General features: G+C 51.1%; 1 protein-coding gene across 1 annotated transcript in view; it reads left to right on the forward strand.

Moving 5' to 3' along the window:
• The window catches only part of DNHD1 (dynein heavy chain domain 1), a 100,888-nt gene that overhangs the window by 8,127 nt on the left and 70,211 nt on the right, over nucleotides 1-22,550 (forward strand). Inside the window, exons 8-19 of the mRNA XM_067564648.1 lie at nucleotides 7,719-7,862; nucleotides 8,399-8,513; nucleotides 8,734-9,002; nucleotides 10,492-10,735; nucleotides 11,257-11,414; nucleotides 12,280-12,405; nucleotides 18,665-18,800; nucleotides 19,487-19,497; nucleotides 19,906-20,204; nucleotides 20,420-20,822; nucleotides 21,115-21,522; nucleotides 22,218-22,224. Of these exons, the coding sequence (XP_067420749.1) occupies nucleotides 7,719-7,862; nucleotides 8,399-8,513; nucleotides 8,734-9,002; nucleotides 10,492-10,735; nucleotides 11,257-11,414; nucleotides 12,280-12,405; nucleotides 18,665-18,800; nucleotides 19,487-19,497; nucleotides 19,906-20,204; nucleotides 20,420-20,822; nucleotides 21,115-21,522; nucleotides 22,218-22,224 (2,320 nt within the window). The remainder of the gene's footprint in view (nucleotides 1-7,718; nucleotides 7,863-8,398; nucleotides 8,514-8,733; nucleotides 9,003-10,491; nucleotides 10,736-11,256; nucleotides 11,415-12,279; nucleotides 12,406-18,664; nucleotides 18,801-19,486; nucleotides 19,498-19,905; nucleotides 20,205-20,419; nucleotides 20,823-21,114; nucleotides 21,523-22,217; nucleotides 22,225-22,550) is intronic.

Below are 22,550 nucleotides of genomic sequence, written 5' to 3' on the forward strand. Positions count from 1 at the left end.
CAAGCCGTCCTGCAGTGGCTCAAGAGCATGAGTATCAACCTCAGGACAGACTGCTGAGAACCAGGGCACAAACCCCACATTGGCTGTGAGTTCTATGTAGTACTTGGATTTCACCAACCAGTTGTCAAGTGTAAACTCCTCCGTCACTGTAACAGCCTTAAAATGGAGTCCTGGACAGTCCCCTTGGGTGCGCTGATCTGTCTTGCCACCCAGGTGAGCCTATCTTTGTGATAGATGGTCCCTTACCCCAAGGATCACAGCAGTATTCAGAGTCTCCCAGTCGACTAGTCACTTACCCCAGGTAAATAGCACATTAGATCTCACATCAGAGACAATGCTTGTAGCCAGTTCAGTACTAAACTGTCTAAAGATTTATTAAATAGGAAAAGGAAATGAGAGTTATTTACAAGGTTAAAGCAGGTAAACATACATTCACAAATGAGTGATAATCTTGCGTTTCAAAAGATACCAGAAGCATCTGTGAGAAGCAAGCTTTGAAAATTCGTGGCGATGGGGAGAGGTCCTGGATGATTGGAAAAAGGCAAATCTAGTGCCCATCTTTTAGAAAAAGGAAGGGGGAGGAACCCAGGAATCATGAAGCAAGTCCTTAAGGAATCCATTTTGAGGCACTTGGAGGAGAGGAAGGTGATCAGGAACAGTCAACATGGATTCACCAAGGGCAAGCTATGCCCAACCAACCTGATTGCCTTCTGTGATGAGATGACTGGCTCTGTGGATGTGGGGAAAGCGGTGGATGTGATATACCTTGACTTTAGCAAAGCTTTTGATACGGTCTCTCACAGTATTCTTAGCAGCAAGTTAAAGAAGTGTGAGTTGGATGAATGGACTATAAAATAGATAGAGAACTGGCTAGATCGTCGGGCTCAACGCGTAGTGATCAACAGCTTGATGTCTGGTTGGCAGCCGGTAACAAGTGGAGTGCCCTAAGGGGTCAGTCCTAGGGCTGGTTTTGTTCAACATCTTCATCAGTGATCTGGAGGATGGGGTAGATTGCACCCTCAGCAAGTTTGCAGATGAACTCAGCTGCGGGGAGTGGTAGCTACGCTGGAGGGCAGGGATAGGATACAGAGTGACCTAGACAGATTGGAGGTTTGGGCCAAAAGAAATCTGATGAGGTTCAACAAGGAAAAATGCAGAGTCCTGCACTTAGGACAGAAGAATCCCATGCACAGCTACAGACTGGGGACTGACGAGCTAGGCAGCAGTTCTGCAGAAAAGGACCTGGGGGTAACAGTGGATAAGAAGCTGGATATGAGTCAGCAGTGTGCCCTGGTTTCCAAGAAGGCTAATGGCATATTGGGCTGCATTAGTAGAAGCATTGCCAGCAGATTGAGGGAAGTGATTATTCCCCTCTATTCGGCATTAATGAGGCCACATTTGGAGTTTTGTGTCCAGTTTTGGGCCCCCCACTACAGGAAGGATGAGGACAAATTTGAGAGAGTCCAGCGGAGGGCAATGAAAATGTTTTAGGGGTTAGGGCACAAGACTTATAAGGAGAGGCTGAGGGAACTAGGCTTGTTTAGTCTCAGAAGAGAAGAATGAGGGGCGATTTGATAGCAGCCTTTAACTACCTGAAAGGGGGTTCCAGGGAGGATGGAGCTAGGCTGTTCTCAGTGGTGGCAGATGACAGAACAAGGAGCAATGGTCTCAAGTTGCAGTGGGGAAGGTCTAGGTTGGATATTAGGAAAAAATTTGTCAATAGGAGGGTGGTGAAGCACTGGAATGGGTTACCTAGGGGGGTGGTGGAATCTCCATCCTTAGAGGTTTTTAAGGCCTGGCTTGACAAAGCCCTGGCTGGGATGATTATTTGGGGTTGGTCCTGCTTTGAGCAGGAGGCTGGACTAGATGACCTCCCGAGGTCCCTCCCAACCCTAATCTTCTATGATTCTGTGATTCAAGCTCTGTATGTTCTTCAGGGCTAAGCAGCTGTGATCCCTTGCTTCTGCCTATAAACCTTACCCCAAAGTCCAAGCAGCCATGAGGTACAGTTCCTCCTTAGGGTTTTTATTCCTTCCCCTCTTCTCTGAGCAGCAGAGAAGCTGGCTGCCCACTGCACGGAATCATGAGCGTTCTCATCAGCATTCCTAGCACAGATCCCTAGCCTGGACATTTGCAAAGCAGCAATCTGGTCATTGGTGCACAGTTTCTTCTCCCAGTATGCCATCACTCCGTACTCAAGAGATGATGCCAAATTTGGTCACGCTGTACTGTACTGCAAACTCAGCTGATGGAGGGAATTCACTTGACTCATCTTTATGAGGTGGGGAGAGTAAACAACAAAGTCTTTTGTTCTCTTTAATGTTCTACTCTAATCTGTCTGGTGTTAACGAGCCTTTCTGGTAGGGCAGGACATAACATCCTCTGCCCCCTCAATAGTGGTTTTCTGCTCTACTGGTCGTCTCCATGGTGAGTCCAGTCTCATTCTCATTGCACCCATATTTGATCCTTCAGGACCTCGGTTGGCTGCTCTAGTGGAACCTGCAGTTCCTTCATTTAACAGCCTGGAAGCTCCATGGCTAAATCCCAGAAAACAGGCTTGCTCAGAACAAGTTCTCCAGGTCTTACTAGGTAACAGAAAGCCCTGCACCAGAGCCGCCTCCCTGTCAAAATGAAAGCAGTACTGTCTCTGGGCTTGTCAAACCAGAGTCTCGCCAATGCATTCGTCCATCCAACAAATACTTACCTCTCTGCTGCACCTGAAACAGCAAGGCTTAGCCATTTCCTCTGACACGGTTCACCTGGCAGCGGTATCAGTTTTCCACCCTCATGTGGAGAACTGTTCTGTTTTTTCTAATGACGTGACAATTAGATTCTTTAAAGGCCTGGAAAGATTGTACCTGCAACGAAGGGAGCCCATTTCCCCTTGGGACTGGAACTTAGTTTTGTCTCAATGTATGGGATCGCCATTAGCGCCTCTAGCAATGAACTCCTTACTGCACCTTTCCTGGAAGGTGATTTTCCTAATTGCTGTCATTTCTGCTAGAAAGGTCTCCGAAGTGTGCACCCTCACATCCGAACTACCGTACAGTTTTCTTCAAAGAAAATGTGTACTTATGCCCTCATCTGAGATTTCTCTCTAAGGTAATTTCAGATTTTCATATCAATCAATCAATTTACTTACCTGTATTTTACCCCAAACCACACGCACATAGGGATGAGCAATGGGCTACACACATTGAACATTAGATGAGCATTGGCATTCTACTTAGACAGGATCAAACCCTTTTGGCAGTCCACCCAACTGTTTGTGGCTGGAGCAAACACAATGAAAGGTCTTCCAATCTCTGCACAGAATTCCATCTTGGATGCCTTCTTGTATTTGTGTGTGTTATCATCTGGCAGGCATTTCTCCTCCAGAGAAGCTGGCTGCCCACTGCACGGAATCATGAGCGTTCTCAACAGCATTCCTAGCGCAGATCCCTAGCCTGGACATTTGCAAAGCAGCAATCTGGTCATTGGTGCACAGTTTCTTCTCCCAGTATGCCATCACTCCGTACTCAAGAGATGATGTCAAATTTGGTCACGCTGTACTGCAGTCTGTGTGTACATGGACTCTGCTTCCTCGGCCTATTTAACTGCTGGGGAGTCACCAAGAGTGGAATGTGTTGCACGTGTTGTGACACTGTACCCCATGGAGACCCTTATGGTGTGATTTGTGTAACTGTATTGTCTGATGCAAAGTAGGCCATGTGCGGTGTTTTTGGAATGCTCATGACATACTGAACATTCTTGTTATGGTAGCATGTTTCCTGCAATGTCATACATATGTGCAGATATGAAACTCTACTGTGTCATATTCCCAAATGTACGTCTCACATGGCTTGAATAGCTGCAGACAAACACAAAGTTGAAGGTACATGCCCCGCAGAGACATGCATACAGCAACAGCAGACTGGCCTAAGCACCTTTGAGCATTTTGGCTCGAGAGGGAAAAATTGTGACCATTGCTGGACATGGACGATCACCTGACCCTAGGGGGTGTTGAGGAAACTTGTTAGCGGCGGCCTGGTCTCAAGGATCTCCCTTTGAATCCGTCTTTTAAGCAACACCAAAGACAGAATCTACCCATGTGGGGGAGCCTACTTGCTAGAGACGCATCGCAGCCAGCCTGTGTGGTAAGCGAACATCACAGATAAACTACTGAAATATTCATCTTCATTTAGGAGGCGAGTTACCTTTTAGTTGATTGTGACCAACTCCTTGACGCATTATTCATCTTTTGATTTGTATTACTCTGGCTTAGATTCACTTAACATCTTGCTGTAGTCAATGAACTTACTTGTTTGTTTTATCTAAAACCGTGCATGTGGATTGAGTGTGTGCAGAAACCTCACTTCGAGTGACAGAGCTGGTGCATGTCGATTTCTTTGATAAATTGACGGACAAATGAAAATGAGCTTGCAGTGTAGAGCACTGAATCCTGCAAGATGGCAGATCCTGGGGTTGCATCTAGGACTGGGGGTGTTCGCTGGGAGTTTATCCCATGAGTGGCTGACCAGAAGCGCTCCTTCACTAGGTCAGGGACCAGTTACTTGCAGGAGGCTGGGTGTGGGCTGACCCAGGAGTAGCAGGAGTTCACACAGCAAAATGGGGAAAGTCAGAGCCCGGGAGTGAGGAATTGGGGTGACACAGCTACACACCAGTCCAGATTGCACGGGGGGAACGTTACAGTGGCTCAGCAAGCACAGCTCTTTGCGCTGAATGAAGTTCACACTCTGAGCACTGATATTGGTGATTTTAAGTGAGCCTTAAGTGCAGTGGCTAAGAACAGTTAGGAGGAGATCACAGTTTGTTGTTTTCTGTTTCTTTATTTCGGTTGATGGAATAAGCACAGGAAACATAAAAATGCCTACCAGCGAGGCAGCTGCAAAACTAGAAATTGCTCATCTGGAAGCCCAGGAGAGAGAGAGAACGTGAATTTCTAAAGTGGCAAGCAGAAATGAAGCTTAAAGAAGCAGCTAAGACCAGGGAAACTGAGGAAGCCGCACATTGGTGCATTCGGGAAACTGAGGAAGCCACCCACTGGCATGCCTTGGCATTAAAGCAGCAAGAATAGCTTTTCAAAAGTAGTGAAGTACTCTCTCTCTGTAATAAGGACACAGCTTATCAAGGCTGGGTGTCTTAGGTTTGGAAGGAGACACTGGGGACGTAGGAATACCTGGGATGCTCCCATCATCTCCATCTGGTATTTTCTCTCCCTCTCTTTGTCCTCCGCGGCTCTCTCGGCAGCCTCTTTGGCTGCAGCAAAAATCAATTCTTGCTGCTTTAACTTCAAGGCATGCTGGTGGGAGGCTTCCTCAGTTTGACCTACCTCTTACCCTTCTGAATCGGAGTTTCTGGAAAGAAGGAACTGAGGGGGCTTGGAGTCAGCTGGGCCCTTTATATCAACTTCAGCGGCATGTGGCTGCAGAGGACACTGAGGGGAAAAAAATTCTGGGGATTGTGTGCAGCGTGCACGCACACCAAGAACAGAGTGGACATGTGCAATCGAGTCATGTGATCTCAGGCAACCACCAACTTCCAATCCAGTGATTGATAAAACAAGGCCCAGAAAAAACTACCTCATGTTGGGTGCAATACCTTTTGTGTTAGAAAATCATCAGCTGTAATGTTTAGAAACTCCGGTTATGCTGGCTGCACGAGACCTCCAGCATATGTATCTGCAGTCCTCTATGACAATGCCATTTTTTGTTTCCACATGTTATTTTATTAGATGCTCTTGTGCCTTGGTGACACGTGAGGCTACCCATTCTTTCCACCTCTCTCTGTCAATTGCCACATTTCTTACTCTGTTATTATCTGTTTCTATGACAGTGACATCTTGCTACACTCAACTGCAATGGGGCTCAAAAAAGAACTAGATACATTCATAAAGACAGGTCCACCAATGGCTATTAGCCAGATGGGCAGGGATTGCTGTTTGCCAGTGGCTGGGAATGGGCAACTGGGGATGGATCACTTGATGATGACCTCTTCTCTTCATTCCCTCTGAAGCACCTGGCATTGGCCACTGTTGGAAGACAGGATATTGGGCTAGATGGACCATTGGTCTGACCCAGTGTGGTCATTCTTATGTTAACCTCCTCTAATGACACCTTAATCTGGGACAGTTCCTCAGATTTGTCACCTAAAGAGAACGGCTTGAGTTTGGGAATCTTCCTGACATCCTCAGCCATGAAGACTGATACAAAGAATTCATTTAGTTTCTCACAATAGCCTTATCTTCCTTGGGTGATCCTTTAGCATCTCAGTCATTCAGTGGCCCCACTGGCTATTTAGCAGCTTCCTGCTTCTGATGTACTTAAAAACTTTTTTTGCTGTTACTTTTTGAGTCTTTGGCTAGCTGTTCTTCAAATTCTTTTTTGGCCTGCCTAATTATATCTTTACATTTCATTTGCGAGAGTTTATGCTGCTTTCCATTTTTCTCACTAGGATTTAACTTCCACTTTTTAAAGAATGCCTTTTGCCTCTCACTGCTTCTTTTACTTTGTAGGATGGTGGTTCTTCACAGCGCTTGGTGCTCAGCTGTGGTGCAGGGTGTATGTAGCCAGGATCAATGAAACAGCTTACCACCCTGGACAGTTCCTTGTGGCAGGGTTTGGCAGCTTCAGTGGAGGCTCATTGGAAGACTCTCTTGACTTGTGTGAAAGCCACAGCATAAGCTAAGAAGAATTCATCATGTTTCATTTTGTCTGTATCAGCGTTTGATTTTGCTGTCGGCTCTCAAATTTCTGACCCTCCTTCTTCATCCGTTGGAGGGATCCAGAAAACTAGGAGATCTGTGAGGGTGATAGGGAGGAAGGGGCCGTTTGGGGGCCAGCATGTTGATGGTCAAGGCTAGCATATGACGATAATGATTCACCAGGTCCTCAACTCCTTATGCTGTGGGTGGAGTGTTGCTGTCCTTTAGCACGCGATCCGTGAGTCTTTATGGTTTTAGATTCATGGAGGTCTAAGGCCAGAAGGTAATACTGTGATCATCTAGCCTGGCCATCAGCAGGTTGACCAGAGAACTTTCCCCCCAGTAATTCCCAGAGCAGCTCTGTTAGGAAAACATCCAATCTTGAAGTAAAAATTGCCACTGACGGAGAAGCCACCACAATCCATGGCACATTTTTCCACTGGTTAATTTCCCTCATTGTGCAAATATTTGCACTTTATTTCCAGTCTGAATTTGACTAGCTTCAACTTCCAGCCATTTGATCTTTGTCTGTGAGACCGAAGAGCCCATTGTTACATATTTGTTCCTCAGGTAGGTACTTAGACTGTGGTCAAGGCACCCTTTTACCTTCTCCTTGTTAAACAAAATAGATAGATAGATAGAATTCCTGGAGTCTCACTATAAGGCATGTTTTCTAAACTTCTAATCATTCTTGCTGCTCTTCTCTGACCCCTCTGCAGTTTATCAACATCCTTCTTGAATTGTGGACACCAGGTCTATACACAGCGGCAGCAGCCTGTCGCACCAGTGCCAAACACACAATAACTTGTATTTGACTAAGGCCTCTTCTTTGCCTTTTAGTTCAATGGCCCTGGAAACAGGGCTGTTATAGTCTGGAGCATGTGGCTAGGGGCCCTCGCAGGGTCATCACCTCACCCACCCAGAGCCTAGGCAACACAGGACCCATAAAGCCTGCAGTGTGTGGCTAGAACTGCCCCTGCCCCTCTCCACCCTGTCCTGACTGTCTCCTCTGCAGGCCGATGGGACCACGCGGAAGGCTGTCCTCCGAGTGCACCTGGTGTTTGATGCTGACAGCCAGCTGGTCCCCTTTCCTTCCCGTCAGGTGCTGGAAAGCAGCCTGCTGGGGGCCCTGGACACCGTGGTGGAGTCTGTCCTGCAGGTTGGTACCTTCTGACTCCCAGTAGGCACTCACCCTTTCTCTTGCTCGGTTTTGGTCCCCAGTGCCCCAGGCTGGGTTGACCCCAGTGGGGGTTGGGGGGAGTTTGTGTCCAGGGGGGATGGCAATGGGGACCTAGGGTGGGATTGATCTCTGTGCCAGTCTCTTCCTGCAGCACTGATGTTGCTGAAGGTCAGGCATTTGCCTGGGGCTTAGGTGCCTTCATCACAGTGCTGGCAGGTGAGGGGAGGGTGGCAGCTCCCAGCAAGATCTTCCGGCATGTGGCTGGGGCTGGCTTGTGGGCAGGGAGCTGGGACCTGGGCCTCTTGCTATGGAGGAGAGGAAGGGACTGGGGGCTCCTGCCACGGTGGGGAACCAAGTATTGTCCATGTTGTAAGGGGCGGGGAGACATAATGGCCTTGCCCAGAGGTGGACGGTTCTTCTTGTGGGGGCTCCCTGCACTGGGGAGTGGAGGGCTGCAGAGGATGAAGGGGACAGTGCCAAGCGGGATCTCCCTGGTACCTCTCATTTTCTTGCAGGTGACCCGGACCAGGAAAGAGAAGCCAGTGACCCAACCTGAGCAGAGTCCTGGAGACACAGAGACTCTCAGAGATCAGGGCTTGGGGATGGCGCTGTGCAAAGCCCAGCCGAGTGGTAGGCGACTTCCTCACCCAGTGCTGTCTACCAGGGCTGGCCCGTCTGCTGCTGCTTGGCTCAGATGGAGCACCGCCACAGGGGCTTCCAGGGTGGGGGACAGAGCAGATGGGGCAGGGGATCCTGCTTCTGCCCACGACACCCAGGGTGCACCCCCATCGTCCCTGCCGCAGATAGTTGGTTGAGGCCTCACAGTCTCTCTCTGCCTTTTTCTGTGCAGCCCTTAGAGAGGCAGATAAAGGAGGTGCTGGGACCCTTGGCTCCCAGCCCCCTGATGAGCTGCTCCAGAGTCTGCCTGCTGAGGTGCTGTGTGGCCAGGAGCCGCAGCTGGTGCACCATCTGGATCTGAAGGTCATCGGGGGTCTGGAGGTGAGTGGGCACCGGCTGAGGAGCCAGTACCCAGTGCCATCGAGGGAGCAACTGGAGCAGAATCTGCGCTCGGACAGCAGTATCCTGGGGGCTCGGGCCAGCCAGTGGGCTTTGCTGGAGGTGAGTGAGTGGAGGGGATCCCACTGCACCAAACTAGTCAGTCAAGGGATCCCAGGAGTCCTCATGACCTGTTCCCCCGCTGGAGCTATCTTGCCTCTTCCTTTCACAGTGGCTCACAGACTCTAAGGTCAGAAGGGACCAATATAATCAGCTAGTCTGACCTGCACAGCGCAGGCCACAGAACCTCCCCCACCCACTCCTGTAACAAACCCCTGCCCTAGGACTGAGTTATTAACGTCCTCAAATCACGGTTTAAAAACTGCAAGGTACAGAGAATCCACCAGCAAGTGAGCCGTGCCCCAGGCTGCAGAGGAAGGCAAAAAACCCCAGAGCCTTTGCCTATCCTGGGGGAAAATTCCTTCCTGACCCCACATACGGCAATCAGCTAAACCCTGAGCATGTGGGCAAGACTCCGGAGCCAGACACCCAAGAAAGAATCTCTGTAATAGCTCAGAACCCCCCATCTACCGTCCCTTCACAGGCCTTGGCATCTCTACCAGCAGCAGTCAAAGACCAGTCAATTGCCCAGCGAGGCTGTCCCATCAGACCATCCCCTCCGTACATCTATCCAGCTTAGTTTTGAACTTTGAGCTTTGAATTTCTGAGCTTTTGCCAGAGCTCTCGGCCCAGCGCTAAGCGCCTTGGACCCAGGGCTGCCTGCGCACTGCCATTGACACCCCATTGACACCTTAGGCACTTCTGATCATGTCGCCAGCATCCCTCTTCACTGCGTCACACAGCTCCTCCCTGCTTCTCCTCTTCCTTCTCGCTGCACAGCTCTCTCCAAGGCCAGGGGCTTGCAGGGATGTGCTAGCCACTGGTTAAACCCCAGGAGCTCTGAATCCCCCGGCCCTCCCCCACCTCAGACGCTGTGCACGTCTGGCCTGTCGTCCCGAATGGGACTGGGAGCCCTGGGAAAGGGACTGTCTGTGCCTTGGAATCTGGGAAGTCCCCAGTGTAATGGGGCCCGATCCTGACTGGGGCCTCTGGGCATGCTGCAATGCCCAGCATCATAATCACTCATCCTGAATTTCCCTCTGATCGCCTCTCATCCCTCTTGATTACCCTGGGCCTGCCCCGGGTGACCCCTTCTCCAGAGCTCACTCCCCATTGGCCATTTCCTCCTGTAGTAGGTCCCAGCCGTCCCCTTTGTGGCAGCCTGGCTCTTGTCAGGGCTCAGGTTTCTCCAAAGCCATTGCCTCCCCTGGGACACACAGGACACTGCATAGCACACCCCAGCTCACACAGGTAACCTTGGCTGGGGCAGGACGTGGGGGGGGGGATCCTGGAGTGGGTGCGGGCTCCCAGGGACCAGGCTGCCATGTTGGGCACCAGCTGACATTTCTGAGTGGGCTTTCAGGGTAGCATGACTAATGGTGGGGAGGCCTGGGAGCTGTTGCCATGATTGCTGTTTGGAAGGCCAGTAGCAGGTATCTCCTGGGGCCTGAGGGTCTCTGTAGATTGCTGAGAGCCCCAGCTATCCCTGCAGGTGGCACTGAATGAGACCCAAGAGATCTGCAAGCAGCTCGCGTGGGTTGCAGAGATCCACAGCTTTGCTCACAGCTGGAGCCCCAAGCACCTGGAGCTGATGAAGGGCTGGCCCGCCAGGGAATATGTGCAGCGAGTTGTCCAGCTGCGTGCCTGGGCAGAACGTGTCAAAGAGGTGCCCTCCACTGTCATCACCTGCAACCGACTCCTCTTTGTGGATTGCAGCAGCGTGCAGCAGGAGATTGGTATGTGGGGCGCGAGGGAAGGGCAGAGTCACGCGCATGGGGAAGGGGCAGTGGAGGAGGCAAAAGTCACGTGGGGTTAGTTGGGATCAGGGGTGAGGGGCTCTAGGGGGTATGGCTGGTCACATAGGGGTGGGTAATGGGACCTGGCAGTGGGCTCCAGGGGAAGGGGTATTGGTCCCAAGTCGGGAGAGGCAGTGATGGGCTTCCGGGGGCATCGGGGGGATGGCTGATCACATAGGGGAGGGGCAAGGGGTCGTGGACTCTGGGAGTGTGTGGTTGGTTACATAGGGGAGGGTTGATGTGGCCCCATGTTTTGGAGAGGTGATGGGCTGTTGGTGGGGTTGGTGACCTAGAGGAGGACTGATGGATCCCTTTGGTCACACGGGGAAGGGGTGGTGGGCCCTGAGTGGGGGGGTGTATGTGGATGGGAAATTGGTGATGGCAGCAGCGCTGGGAAATGTGCCTGCCTGCCTTTTCCTCATGTCCATTGTCCTGATACCTGTTTGCCCCATGCCCCCCAGTGCCCCTGCTGGACTCCGTGATCAAGGAGATCCTCTGCCTGCTGCTGAATGAGACATCCCAGCACAGTGAGAGCCTCATTGCTGAACTTGGAGGGGTAGTGCAGCTCTACCAGAGTGTCAGCACTGACATCTTCACCATCGCCAAGTGCTTCCAGAAGGTATGGCTGGATCAGACCTGGTGCTATATGCTCTGCCTGGGCTTAGCAGCTGGGGCCCACAGTGCATCCCTACACCATGGGCCCACCCTCTTTGGGGTGCTAGCAGCAGGGGCTATCTGCTGGGGAGGCCCTGCCTCCACTCCTCTTTGGGCAGGCTGGGACCACCCCTTCTCCAGACCATCACCCTGTGTCTTCAGCTGGATAGAGGGCCCTCCCCGAGGAGTAAGGCTTCAGCCCCACCAACCCAAGCAAGGGACTCTCTACGGTGCTCCCTGCTGATGGACAGCGGAGAGGCTTGCTGAGATCAGCAGAAGTCTCCCAGGGAGTGGGCTTCAGAGCTAACAGCTAGAGCTGGGCAAAGTCTTTTGGCAAATAGTCAGTTTGCCAGTGAATGCCTTTTCATGGCACTGAAACAATATGGAAATTCAGGCTGAATTTGGTGAATAGTTTCAGATGAAAAAACTGAAAATAAGTGTGCACAATGTCAAAGCGAACTGTTCCACCATTTCATTTCACATTGATGTTTTCAACACATTGGGTTCAACCCAGACACATATTTTTTGTTTTTTCATTTTATCAAGAAAAATGGACACAATTCCATTTCCGTTAGATTTATTTTTCCACTCAGCTCTAGACAAATAATCCCACAGTGACCCAGGCTCTCTGCAGACTCAAGGCAGGCGTCACTGTGCAAGACACTCAGTGCAGCTCTGCCTCTCAGAGCAGTTGTCTCAAAAAGCACGAGGGCCAGAGCACAGTGATTTCTCAGCGAGCTGAGATCTGGGGCCCTCAGCATAAGTTGCTGGGAGATCTCCTGGGAAGGCAGCATATAGGCTTCAGAGGATGGCGCTCACTCTTCCTGCAGCTGGAGCAATACCAGGGCCAGATGACAGAGCTGCAGGAGCGTGTGGAATATGTGCGAGCTCTGAATGAAGTGATCCATCAGTGCTTCCGCCCACTCAGCCTGGATGAGGAGAACCTGGAGAATACGGTGAGGGCATGCTAGGGTTGTGAAGGGAGACCATACGAACTGCCAGACTTGACGAGACCCTTGGTTTACCAAGGCCAGTATCTTGTCTAAGTCTTTAACCTCAGCGACTTCAAGTAACCCCGTTATAGTCTTGGCCTTCACAACATCCTCTGCCAAGGAGTTCCACAGGTTGAGTGCGCACTGTGTGACGAAATACTGCCTTGTGTTCGTTTTAAAGCTGCTGCCTAGTCATTTCATTTGGTGACCCCTAGTTCTTCCTCGAGGGATGTCCCTGTGGGTGCTCCACTTTAGATGTTGGTGCATCCCAGCGCCGTGCATCAGAGATTTTTGCAGCAGAGGCTGTCCGGGCCACCCATGTGCAGCAGGTGTCTCTCAGCACCATTGGCGCCTCAGCTGCTGCACGCGTGACCTGATCCCTTCAGTTCCTTCTCAACAGCCCCCAGCCTGAGAGGGAGCTCTGCAGTGCTGCCTGACAGACTGTGAAACACACTTGAATGAGTTTTATAGATGGATGGTTTGTTTAAATATAGAGTTCAGTCATAGTGAGTTAGCTTTAGACTAAGTCATAAGAGCTAGTAAAACCATTCTTTTCCCAGTTACTAGACAGTTCTCACTGCAGAAGTAGACACTACTCTGAAATGCCTGGCTGCCCAGGGTTTGAGAGATGTGGATCCTGTAGAGATGCAATTCCAGCCTTAGATGGCCACACTCTATGCGTCAGGTGTCTCGGGAAAAGACACCTCTCAAAGTGCACACACTACACTAACCTAAAGGCGAGAGCCAGGCGTGGTAGAGATTTCTGCCTTACGCTCATTTTGATGGAGAAATCTGACGGGGCTCAACAAGGACAAGTGCAGAGTCCTGCTCTTAGGACGGAAGAATCCCATGCACAGCTACAGACTGGGGACCAACGGGCTAGGCAGCAGTTCTGCAGAAAAGGACCTGGGGGTAACAGTGGATAAGAAGCTGGATATGAGTCAGCAGTGTGCCCTGGTTGCCAAGAAGGCTAATGGCATATTGGGCTGCATTAGTAGGAGCATTGCCAGCAGATTGAGGGAAGTGATCATTCCCCTCTATTCGGCACTGGTGAGGCCGCATTTGGAGTATTGTGTCCAGTTTTGGGCCTCCGACTATAGGAAGAATGTGGACAAGTTGGAGAGAGTCCAGTGGAGGGCAACAAAAATGATGAGGGGGCTGGAGCACAAGACTTATGAGGAGAGGCTGAGGGAACTAGGCTTGTTTAGTCTGCAGAAGAGACGAGTGAGGCGGGATTTGATACCAACCTTTAACTACCTGAAAGGGGGTTCCAGGGAGGATGGGGCTAGGCTGTTCTCAGTGGTGGCAGACAACAGAACAAGGAGCAAAGGTCTCAAGTTGCAGTGGGGGAGGTCTAGGTTGGACTAGTTAAAACTTTTTCCCCAGGAGGGTGGTGAAGCACTGGAATGCTAGGGTGGTGGTGGAACCTCCATCTTAAAAGATATTTAAGGCCTGGCTTGATAAAGTCCTGGCTGGGATAATTTAGTTGGGGTTGGCCCTGCTTTGAGCAGGCGTTAGACTAGACACCTCCTGAGGTTCCTTCCAACCCTAATTTTCTGTTATTCTAAATTCCTCAAATCTGCCTCAGAACCAGAGTCCAGTGAAAGACAGAAGAAAGATAAAGTTCATTCCTCCACAAAATTGAGAAGAGCCCTGACCTTGCCTGATAGAGACACACCCAAAAAGAAGCAGTCTCTGGCCAGGTCACTGCCCTCTGTGCTAACTACCTCACAGGTGAGCACTTTCAATCCTCCGGGTACCTCCAGCACCCTCTGTACTGGGACATCAGCTGAGTCCCTACGGAAATTAATGGAGCCAAGACACAAATCCCACTCTGCCTCGGCACCATTGGTGCTGGCAAAAACGGCATTGAGACCCCACTATGGCACCTATACCTCCACCTTCAGCACAGCCAACATCAGTACCGACCAAGACAGCACCAAGGAAAGCTGGAGGCAAAACAGCAGCACCGCGTATCGTGCTGACTGACATAATTGCACCAGCACCGATGGTACTGAAACAACAACAACAACGATGTGAGGTGGAAGACAGCACTGTATCTTCCACGCCGCACTCACTGCTATTCAGTACCAACATGTCACCAGACCATATGGCACCTGAGTTTCCACTATCTCCCATCACTACTCCATTCTCAAGCAATGAGGAAGACAACCTACAGAAAGGTGCCTTTTCACCGCACCACTTCTCCCCCATTAGACGTGAATCAATGTCTACCACAAAGTCAAGATCCCAGCTGGACAAAATGATGAGAGAGTGGTGCAAACAACCATGGATGTACCCCCAAAAGCCATTCCCTATGCTATGGCCTCCAGGGGATCAGGAGGCTGCTTATGGAGCCCAACTTAGTCGTCCTATAACATCACCCCAAGATGAGTTAAGATCATCTCCACCATCACCTGAACCTGAACCATCTGAAGTACAAGAAGACCTATTAGATGGGACAGATGAAGGGGCACAGCAAGGCACCATGCCACCCCATAATTCCTCGTTTTCTCCCGATGAGGCTATAATGCCACCACCTCCTACTAGGGCTGATGACTTCAGACAATTTTAGGAATCTTTCAAAATGGTGGCACTAAGCCAAGAAATACCTCTGGAGGAAGTAGCAGAAAGCCAATACACACTCTTTCAGACACTACATACATTGACCAACATGAAGATTGCGTTGCCAATAAAAGATGCATTCAGGGGTGGCCAACCCACGGCTCGCGAGCCGCATGCGGCTCTTTACTTATACAAATGCGGCTCTTTGGTCTTTGCGGCTCTTTAAGACTGTCAGTGAAGTTGACCAGCTGCAGCCTAGACTCAACAGCTGAATTTGTGGGGGAGGGTAAGAGAAGCGAAATTGACCAGCTGTGCCGAAATAGACTGAATTTCCTCAAATCAGCAGCCTGAATTTTCGGCAGAGAGTAAGAGAAGTGAAATTTACCAGAGACATGTGGCTCTTTGCGATATCTACATCAATACACCCCTGCATTAATGGAACCCGCCGAGGTTGTGTGGCAGATGCCAGCTGCTGCTCCGCCAACTTGTAAAAAGATGGATAAAAAATATTATGTCCTTGCTAAAGGGCATGACATTTTTATTTATCCACCCTCCTCCAAACTTCTTGGTGGTGGATGCAGTGAACCAAAGGAGCAAACAGGCACAATACAAGTCCACACCATAGGACAAAGTCTACAAGAGATTTGATTTGTTTGGCTGCAAAATTTATTCGTCTGCAACCTTGCAGTTTAGTGTGGCCAATTACAATGCTCTTCTGGCAAAATATGATCATGATAATTACATCAAATTGAGCGAATTTGCTAGCGACTTACCAGAAAACAGACACAAACAATTTAAGGCTCTAGTAATTGAGGGTCATCTAGTCACTCGAACGTACTCTCTACAGGCATCCTCTCAACGTCACGGACACAGCAGCCCGAACAACGGCAAAAGCTGTGGTCATGCTCCAGGCATCCTGGCTACAGTTGTCAGGTATCCCAAGAGACCTGCAAGTAAAGGTAGGGGACCTACCATTTGACAGGGGAAAAACTATTTTCCAAGAAAACAGGCGAGGTACTCCATTCCATGAAGGACTCGAGCACCTCTAAGAATGACCATGAACACACACCTGCCCCTAAGTGTAAGAGGTACCAGCCTTACCAGTGCAGGGAACCTTCATTCACTCACCAACAAAGACCATTCGAGTCATACAGGCAGAAGCAGAGACCTCATAAAAGGAGACCGACTCAGACCCAAGTATCGTTCTCGCAACCATCGCAGGCGAAAATTGTTTTGAGGTTCTCTGGTTTTTGACCCTTGACCAAAGCTTCACCATCATTTCAGCGCCAACAACCATCACTACGTGAAGCTTTGGATACCGATCATGCCCATTTTACAACAGCTTGTCGACAAATTACCACAGACAGATGGGCCCTAGAGATCATCTGAGTGGGCTACTCTATCCCCTTCGCATCCATATCACCCACCCAACCTCCCTCCCAGTCTCTCTTCAGGGACCCCCTCACGAGCACCTACAACAAGAGGTGAGGCACCTCATACAACTAGGTGCAGTAGAACAGGTCCTGCCACAGTACAGAGGGAAAGGATTCTACTCCCGCTATTTTTAATACAGAAAAAAAGCAGAGGTTGGAGGCCCATCCTGGATCTAGGAAGCTCAACAGATTTGTTCGTCTCCAAAAGTTTAAGATGGTCACTTTAGCCACAATAATCCCAGCACTGGAACAAGGGGACTGGTTCTCAGCCCTCAATCTCCATGGTGCGTATTTTCATATCACAAGACACCCTGCACAGTGACGATTCCTTCATTGGCAGCCCACCTATGCAGACACAGGATAATCGTATTCCCATACTTAGATTACTGCGTCTTGAGGAGTCCTACATGATCAGAGGCATTACACACCACACCCGGGACCATCTACCTCTTTCAAAGTCTAGGATTGCAAATAAACAAGCAGAAATCCACCACGATACCCGTACAACAACTGGAATTCATAGGGACACACCTCGATTCCATAGAGGCCAGAGCATCATTGCCAACATACAGATTCCATACACTTAACAAATATCATCTCTCTAATTATAACTGGCCCGTCCATTGAAGCACACGCCTGCCTTCAACTGTTGGGGCATATAGCAGCCACTACGTTCATAGTACAACGTGTGGTTACACATGCGCTGCCTTCAAGGATGGCTGTGTTCTAAACAAACAAAGGTACTACCTTCCAAAATCAAAGACTCACTACGTGGGTGGACAAAACCAGAAAACGCCTGCAATGTGATACCATTCTCACGAGAACAACCATCAGTGATGATCACAATAGATGCCTCGCTAATTGGGTGGGGTGTCCATATGCAACATCATGTATCCAGGGGCAGTGATCTACAGAAGCTCGTCTGCACATCAATTTACTTGAGTTACGGGCAGTGCACAAAGCGTGCTTACGCTTTCTTCCACAGATAACAAACAAGTCACTGCAGGTGATGACCGACAACATCGCTTGCATGTTCTACGTAAACAGGCAGGGTGATGCCTGATCCCACTCACAAGGTACGGAAGCCATAAGACTGTGGAATTGGTACATAAGCCACAACATAAACATCTCGGCCTCAGACCTCCCTGGTTGTATGAAAACAATGGTAGACATGCTGAGCAGAAAATTCTTTCAAGAACACAATGGGAATTGAACGACACAGTGCTACATGCTATATTTCAGCGATGGGGAGTCCTAACGATAGACCTATTTGCAACAACAGCAAACCAAAAATGCCCCCACTTTTGTGCGAGAGCTGGGATAGGACCCCAATCCCTAGGGGACGTCTTCCTCTTCAAATGGAGAGCGTCACTACTATGTGTGTTCCCACCAATCCCATTACTGTCAAGAGTTGTACACACAATTAATCACAACGAAGCCTGTGTCATACTGATCGTCCCAGTGTGGTCCAGGCAACCATAGTACTCCTAGCGATGAGAATGTGGATTCGATTTACACAACACCTTCCTACGGGAAGGGATCTTTTGTCTCTAGGCAGGGACAGGGCTCTCCATCCCCACCTGGACAGGCTTCACCTGATGGCTTGGTTCCTACTTGATTCCATCAGCAGGAACTGAATTGTTCAGAACAGGTCCAGCATATATTACTTAATAGCAGGAAGCCATCTGTGCGTAAAACCTGCACTCAAAAGGTTCTGTACATGGTGCCAGTCAAAACACACTAACGCACTTTTAGCACCCCTCCCGCTAATTCTGGACTACTTATTAGAACTAAAAACCGCGGGCCTTTCCACGAGCTTCTTGTTTTGACAACACTGTGTGAGTGCCATTGCAAATGCTGGGTGAGGTGCGTTAATCCCTGAAGAATGGACAAGTCTCCATCACGAGTCTGTTGCAGGAGTGTTGAAAGCCCAGAAGTCTGATCTAAGGAGGCAGTGAAGCTGTGTGATTTACCCTGGAGGACAAGTGAGACCCCTGGGGGGGGGGTCCTCCCAGAGACTGTTCCAAAGCTGGGGCCGTAGTGTTGATCCTATGGATCCGTGACATGAATGTCATGCACCTTCCCTGATCATCATCCCAAACCCGCATTACTATGCAATTCCTTCAGTCCGTGCTTGTTTCTTGGACCCAGAAGTATCGCTGCGTTTGTAGTTGCCCTGTGAATGTCACCAACTACCTTGAATTGTTTTTTGTCATCTTTCTTAGCAAATTGTCCTTGAAGAAACCCTCGTGTTGCCCATTGTTGCGGGTCTGCATATGCAGGAGAATGGTGCATTCTGTATTTGCAATGTTCTTGACAATTGTGCAGAGCTCCGTGGGCTCCATGCTTCCATCGGAGACGGCAGATACTGAAACGTGCCGTGCTGGTTTCGGATTTTAACAACCGGTGCAAAAATTACAGGATATAGATGGCATTGTGGGATGGAGACAATAGAATGCTGGGAACTTGAACCGTAGCTCCAAGAGATCCCTGAGTGAATCATTTCTATCCACCAACACATTGCAAAAATGTCCTGAAAAGTATTGTGCTGGACAGCAGTAAGTGGCTGCAAATCCCTGCAACCCGCCTGGAAGTGTCCTCAGCTCCCCGGCCCCTGCCTGCAGCACTGCTCTGTCTCCAGTGCTAGCTGTCTTCAGCCTGCAGGGCAGGTAGGCCTCCCCTTGAGCTGCAGGGAGTGAGTGACTGCCTCTCTGCTTGTATGGGCTGCTGGACCCTGATTGGCTGCTCCTCTCAGCCCATCTCTAAGTGGTTGCCTCCTGCACAGCCTCTCTAGAGCTCTCTTAACCCCTTACCAGCCACTGTGGGGCAGGCACCCATCACAATGGCACCCTGGGATACCTACCCATGGTGCACCATGCTTTGCATTGAGTGCACACAGTGCCAACGCAAGCAACTAAATATGCATGGACTGACTTCGGCAGCTGTATGCCAACATGACCTGAGCTTGTAGTGTAGACGTGGCCTTGGTGTGCCCAGCCCAGAGTGTTGCTGAAATTGCTTTCAGGTCTCTCCGTGCTGGGGCCTAGAAGGGACAGAAGTAAGGCCGAGGCCTCCCTTTGCTGGGGGCCAGAGCAGGGCTGGAGATCAGCTGCTCAGTGTCAGTGATACGTCTCAGAACGAAGCCCTCCAGTTGTCAGTCCTGAGCCTTCACCTTTCTGGGGTGGAATCCTGCGGTTTTCTCCATCCTTAGACCCCCTTTGTGGGAGGACAGCCCCCAGTTACCAACAGTGATTGCTCAGCAGGCCCATGGCTTCGACTGCCCCGCAAGTCTTCCTTTGGGAGCTGTGTCCGGGGGGAGCCGAAACAGCCTTTTCCAGTCACAGCTCTGCTGGTTTCCCATTTTAAATCTTCATCGTAGGACTCCAAGCACAGCAAGAGCAGAAGGGTACAGCCTGCATGCATCTGTCTGCTGTCCCCACTGATTGCTGTCTGCCTCTGTCCCCAGCTCCTGGACACCTGGGAGGCCTTCGTGTACCAGCAGCAGGAGGCCTCGGACTTCATTGTCTCACGGCGCCTCAGCATTATTGCTGAGCTCGTTGACTCGCTGCAGAGAGCCAGAGGGGAGCTGCAGGAGTTGCTGACCATGGCCACCACAGGGCGTTTCCTGGACCCCTCACAGAGCCCACGTGCAATGGAGAAAGAGCTGCATGAGCTGCACCGCTGCTTCCAGGCCATGGCCAGCCGTGTGGCCGAGCTGTGCCGCTCCCAGAGGATCCTCACAGGCATGGGAGCAATGGGGCCCCCGTCTGCACCTGCTGGGGAGACAGAACCCAGGGCGCCCTACATGTCCCATTACTTCCCAGAGCAAACACCCTCCTGTCCCCAGGGAAATGCCCCCTTACGTGTAGCGAGTGCACCCCGAGAGTCGTATACCACCTCGCTGTGTCCCCAGGGCCATGTGGCTCTCCACCCAGGTCTCCTCCACCCTATGTGAGTCCTGGATAGCGCTTGTGAGCCAGGGTCGCCTCTGTGCTTCTGCCTGGCTGGCTGTGTGGGCAAGAATCCAGCCGACTAATCCTTATGTCCCTGCTCATCCCAGGGGAGAGCACAGACGTCTCCTTCGTGGCCAGGAGCCGGGGGCTCATTGAGGCCCACGAGAACGTGTGGAGGCTGCTCCGCACCATCTCCGAGCAGATCACTGAATGGAAATGCCTTGCCTTCAGCAAGGTAATGACCAGCACTAGCTCCTGCCCCTCAACCTGGACCCACAGCTACCCCAGCCCTGAGTTCCTCCCAGCTGCGCCGGGGCCGCTCACTCCTGACCCGCAGCCCCTGCTAGCCCAGCCCAGCCCAGCGCCCCTCCCCTCCCCGCCCATCACAGCCCTGCCGGTGCCCCTCACTGCCAACCCGCAGCCCCTGCTAGCCCAGCTCTGAGCCCCTGCCCTCCCCTCCCATCACAGCCCTGCCGCTGCCCCTCACTGCCAACCTGCAGCCCCTGCTAGCCCAGCTCTGAGCCCCTCCCCTCCCCGCCCATCACAGCCCTGCCGGTGCCCCTCACTCCCAACCCGCAGCCTCACTTGTTATCCCAAATTTGGCCTCTTCCCACACACACACACTCTGCTGATGCCCTTCCTGAGCCTAGACGGGTTTGGCTGAGGGACGCACCCTTTCTCAGGGGCTATCTGAGCACCCTCTGGTCTTTCTGTCCTAACAGTTCAATGCTCCCCTGGCCACGGAGAAGATAGCTGAATGGGAGAGAGAAGCATCCCACATGGAAAAGTCTTTGCCTGCTGATCACCCCATCCTGCAGGCCTGTGTGCACGTGATCTCTAGCTTCCAGCAGTTTCTGCCCCTGCTTCAGAAGCTGGCCAGCCCACTCATGAAGAGTAGCTGCTGGAGGGAAATCTTCATGGGTGAGCTGCAGGGAGCATCTTCAATGGCCTCCACGATGGGAGGGGAATGCGGAGCAGAGAGGGGACAGTTCTGTGGAAATGCCTCATGCCTGGGGCCCTGCATTCAGCTCGGGCGCCTTCAGGCCCAGAAGGCCTTGAGCGAATGGCGGGAGCGCGAGCAGCTCCAGCAGGGCTGGAGAGGCAGATTCTGGGAGAAAGTGAAGGAACTTGCTTAGCTCAGTGCTGGCTAGGAGAGGGGTGAGGGGGATGCTCAGTCTGGAGAGAGCTTCTGGAGCTGGCTGGGGCATCATGTCCTGGGAAGAGGTAGGGTTTATGGTACGGTTAGCCTGGACAAGTGGTTTAGTCAGGGTTGGTCCTGCTTTGAGCAGGAGGTTGGACTAGACACCTCCCGAGGTCCCTTCCAGCCCTTATCTTCTAGGATTCTATGAAGTCGGTTCAGGCTGGCCCAGGAAGAGAGAGGGTCTGTGGCCTTGCAGCGTGAGTGGTGCCGAGGCCATGGCTTTATGCACTAGATCCTGCAAGCAAATGCCATACAATCGTAGCTCTGGGTGATACAGGGAGCTGTGTTGATGTAACACACTTGGGCTGTGAGGTGTTTGACTTAGTTCCTCATGACATTCTGATTAAAACTGAGCACGATACAAAATCAGGGTAGCCCATTAAATGGATTAAAACCTGGCTACCTGGTAGACCACAGAAAGCCATCAGGAACGGGGAACATCATCTCATGATGATGAGAAAGATCATCCTGTGGTCAGAGCACCAGCCTACGACTTAGGAGACCTGGGGTCAGTTCCCTGCTCTGCCACAGATTTTTGTGTGAAGTTGGGCATGTCACTTAGTTTCTCTGGGTCTTGGTTCCGCATCTGTACAATGGGGGTAATAGCCTGGCTCTGCCTCCCAGGGGCATTGTGAGGATAAATATGTAAAAAGGCGAAGTGCTTTGAGATCTCCTGCTGGACAGTACTATGTGAGACCTAGGTGACATTGCTGTGGTGGTGGGGGCATTTCTAGTGGGTCCTTCAGGGAGGAGTTCTCTGCCCAATGCTATTCCACAGCGTCAAAAGCTGTATGGTGTGGTGGTTAGGGCATTGGCTTAGGAGTCAGGAGACCTGGGGTCTGTTCCCAGCTCTACCACTGATCTTGGGTGAATGGCTTTGTTTGATTTAGTTGGGGTGGGTCCTGCTTTGAGCAGGGGGTTGGACTAGATGACCTCCTGAGGTCCCTTCCAGCCCTA

This window comes from Emydura macquarii, unplaced genomic scaffold (assembly GCF_026122565.2).
Source record: "Emydura macquarii macquarii isolate MOO-44397 ecotype Brisbane River unplaced genomic scaffold, CSIRO-AGI_Emac_v2 contig_2661, whole genome shotgun sequence".
NCBI lineage: Eukaryota > Metazoa > Chordata > Testudines > Chelidae > Emydura > Emydura macquarii.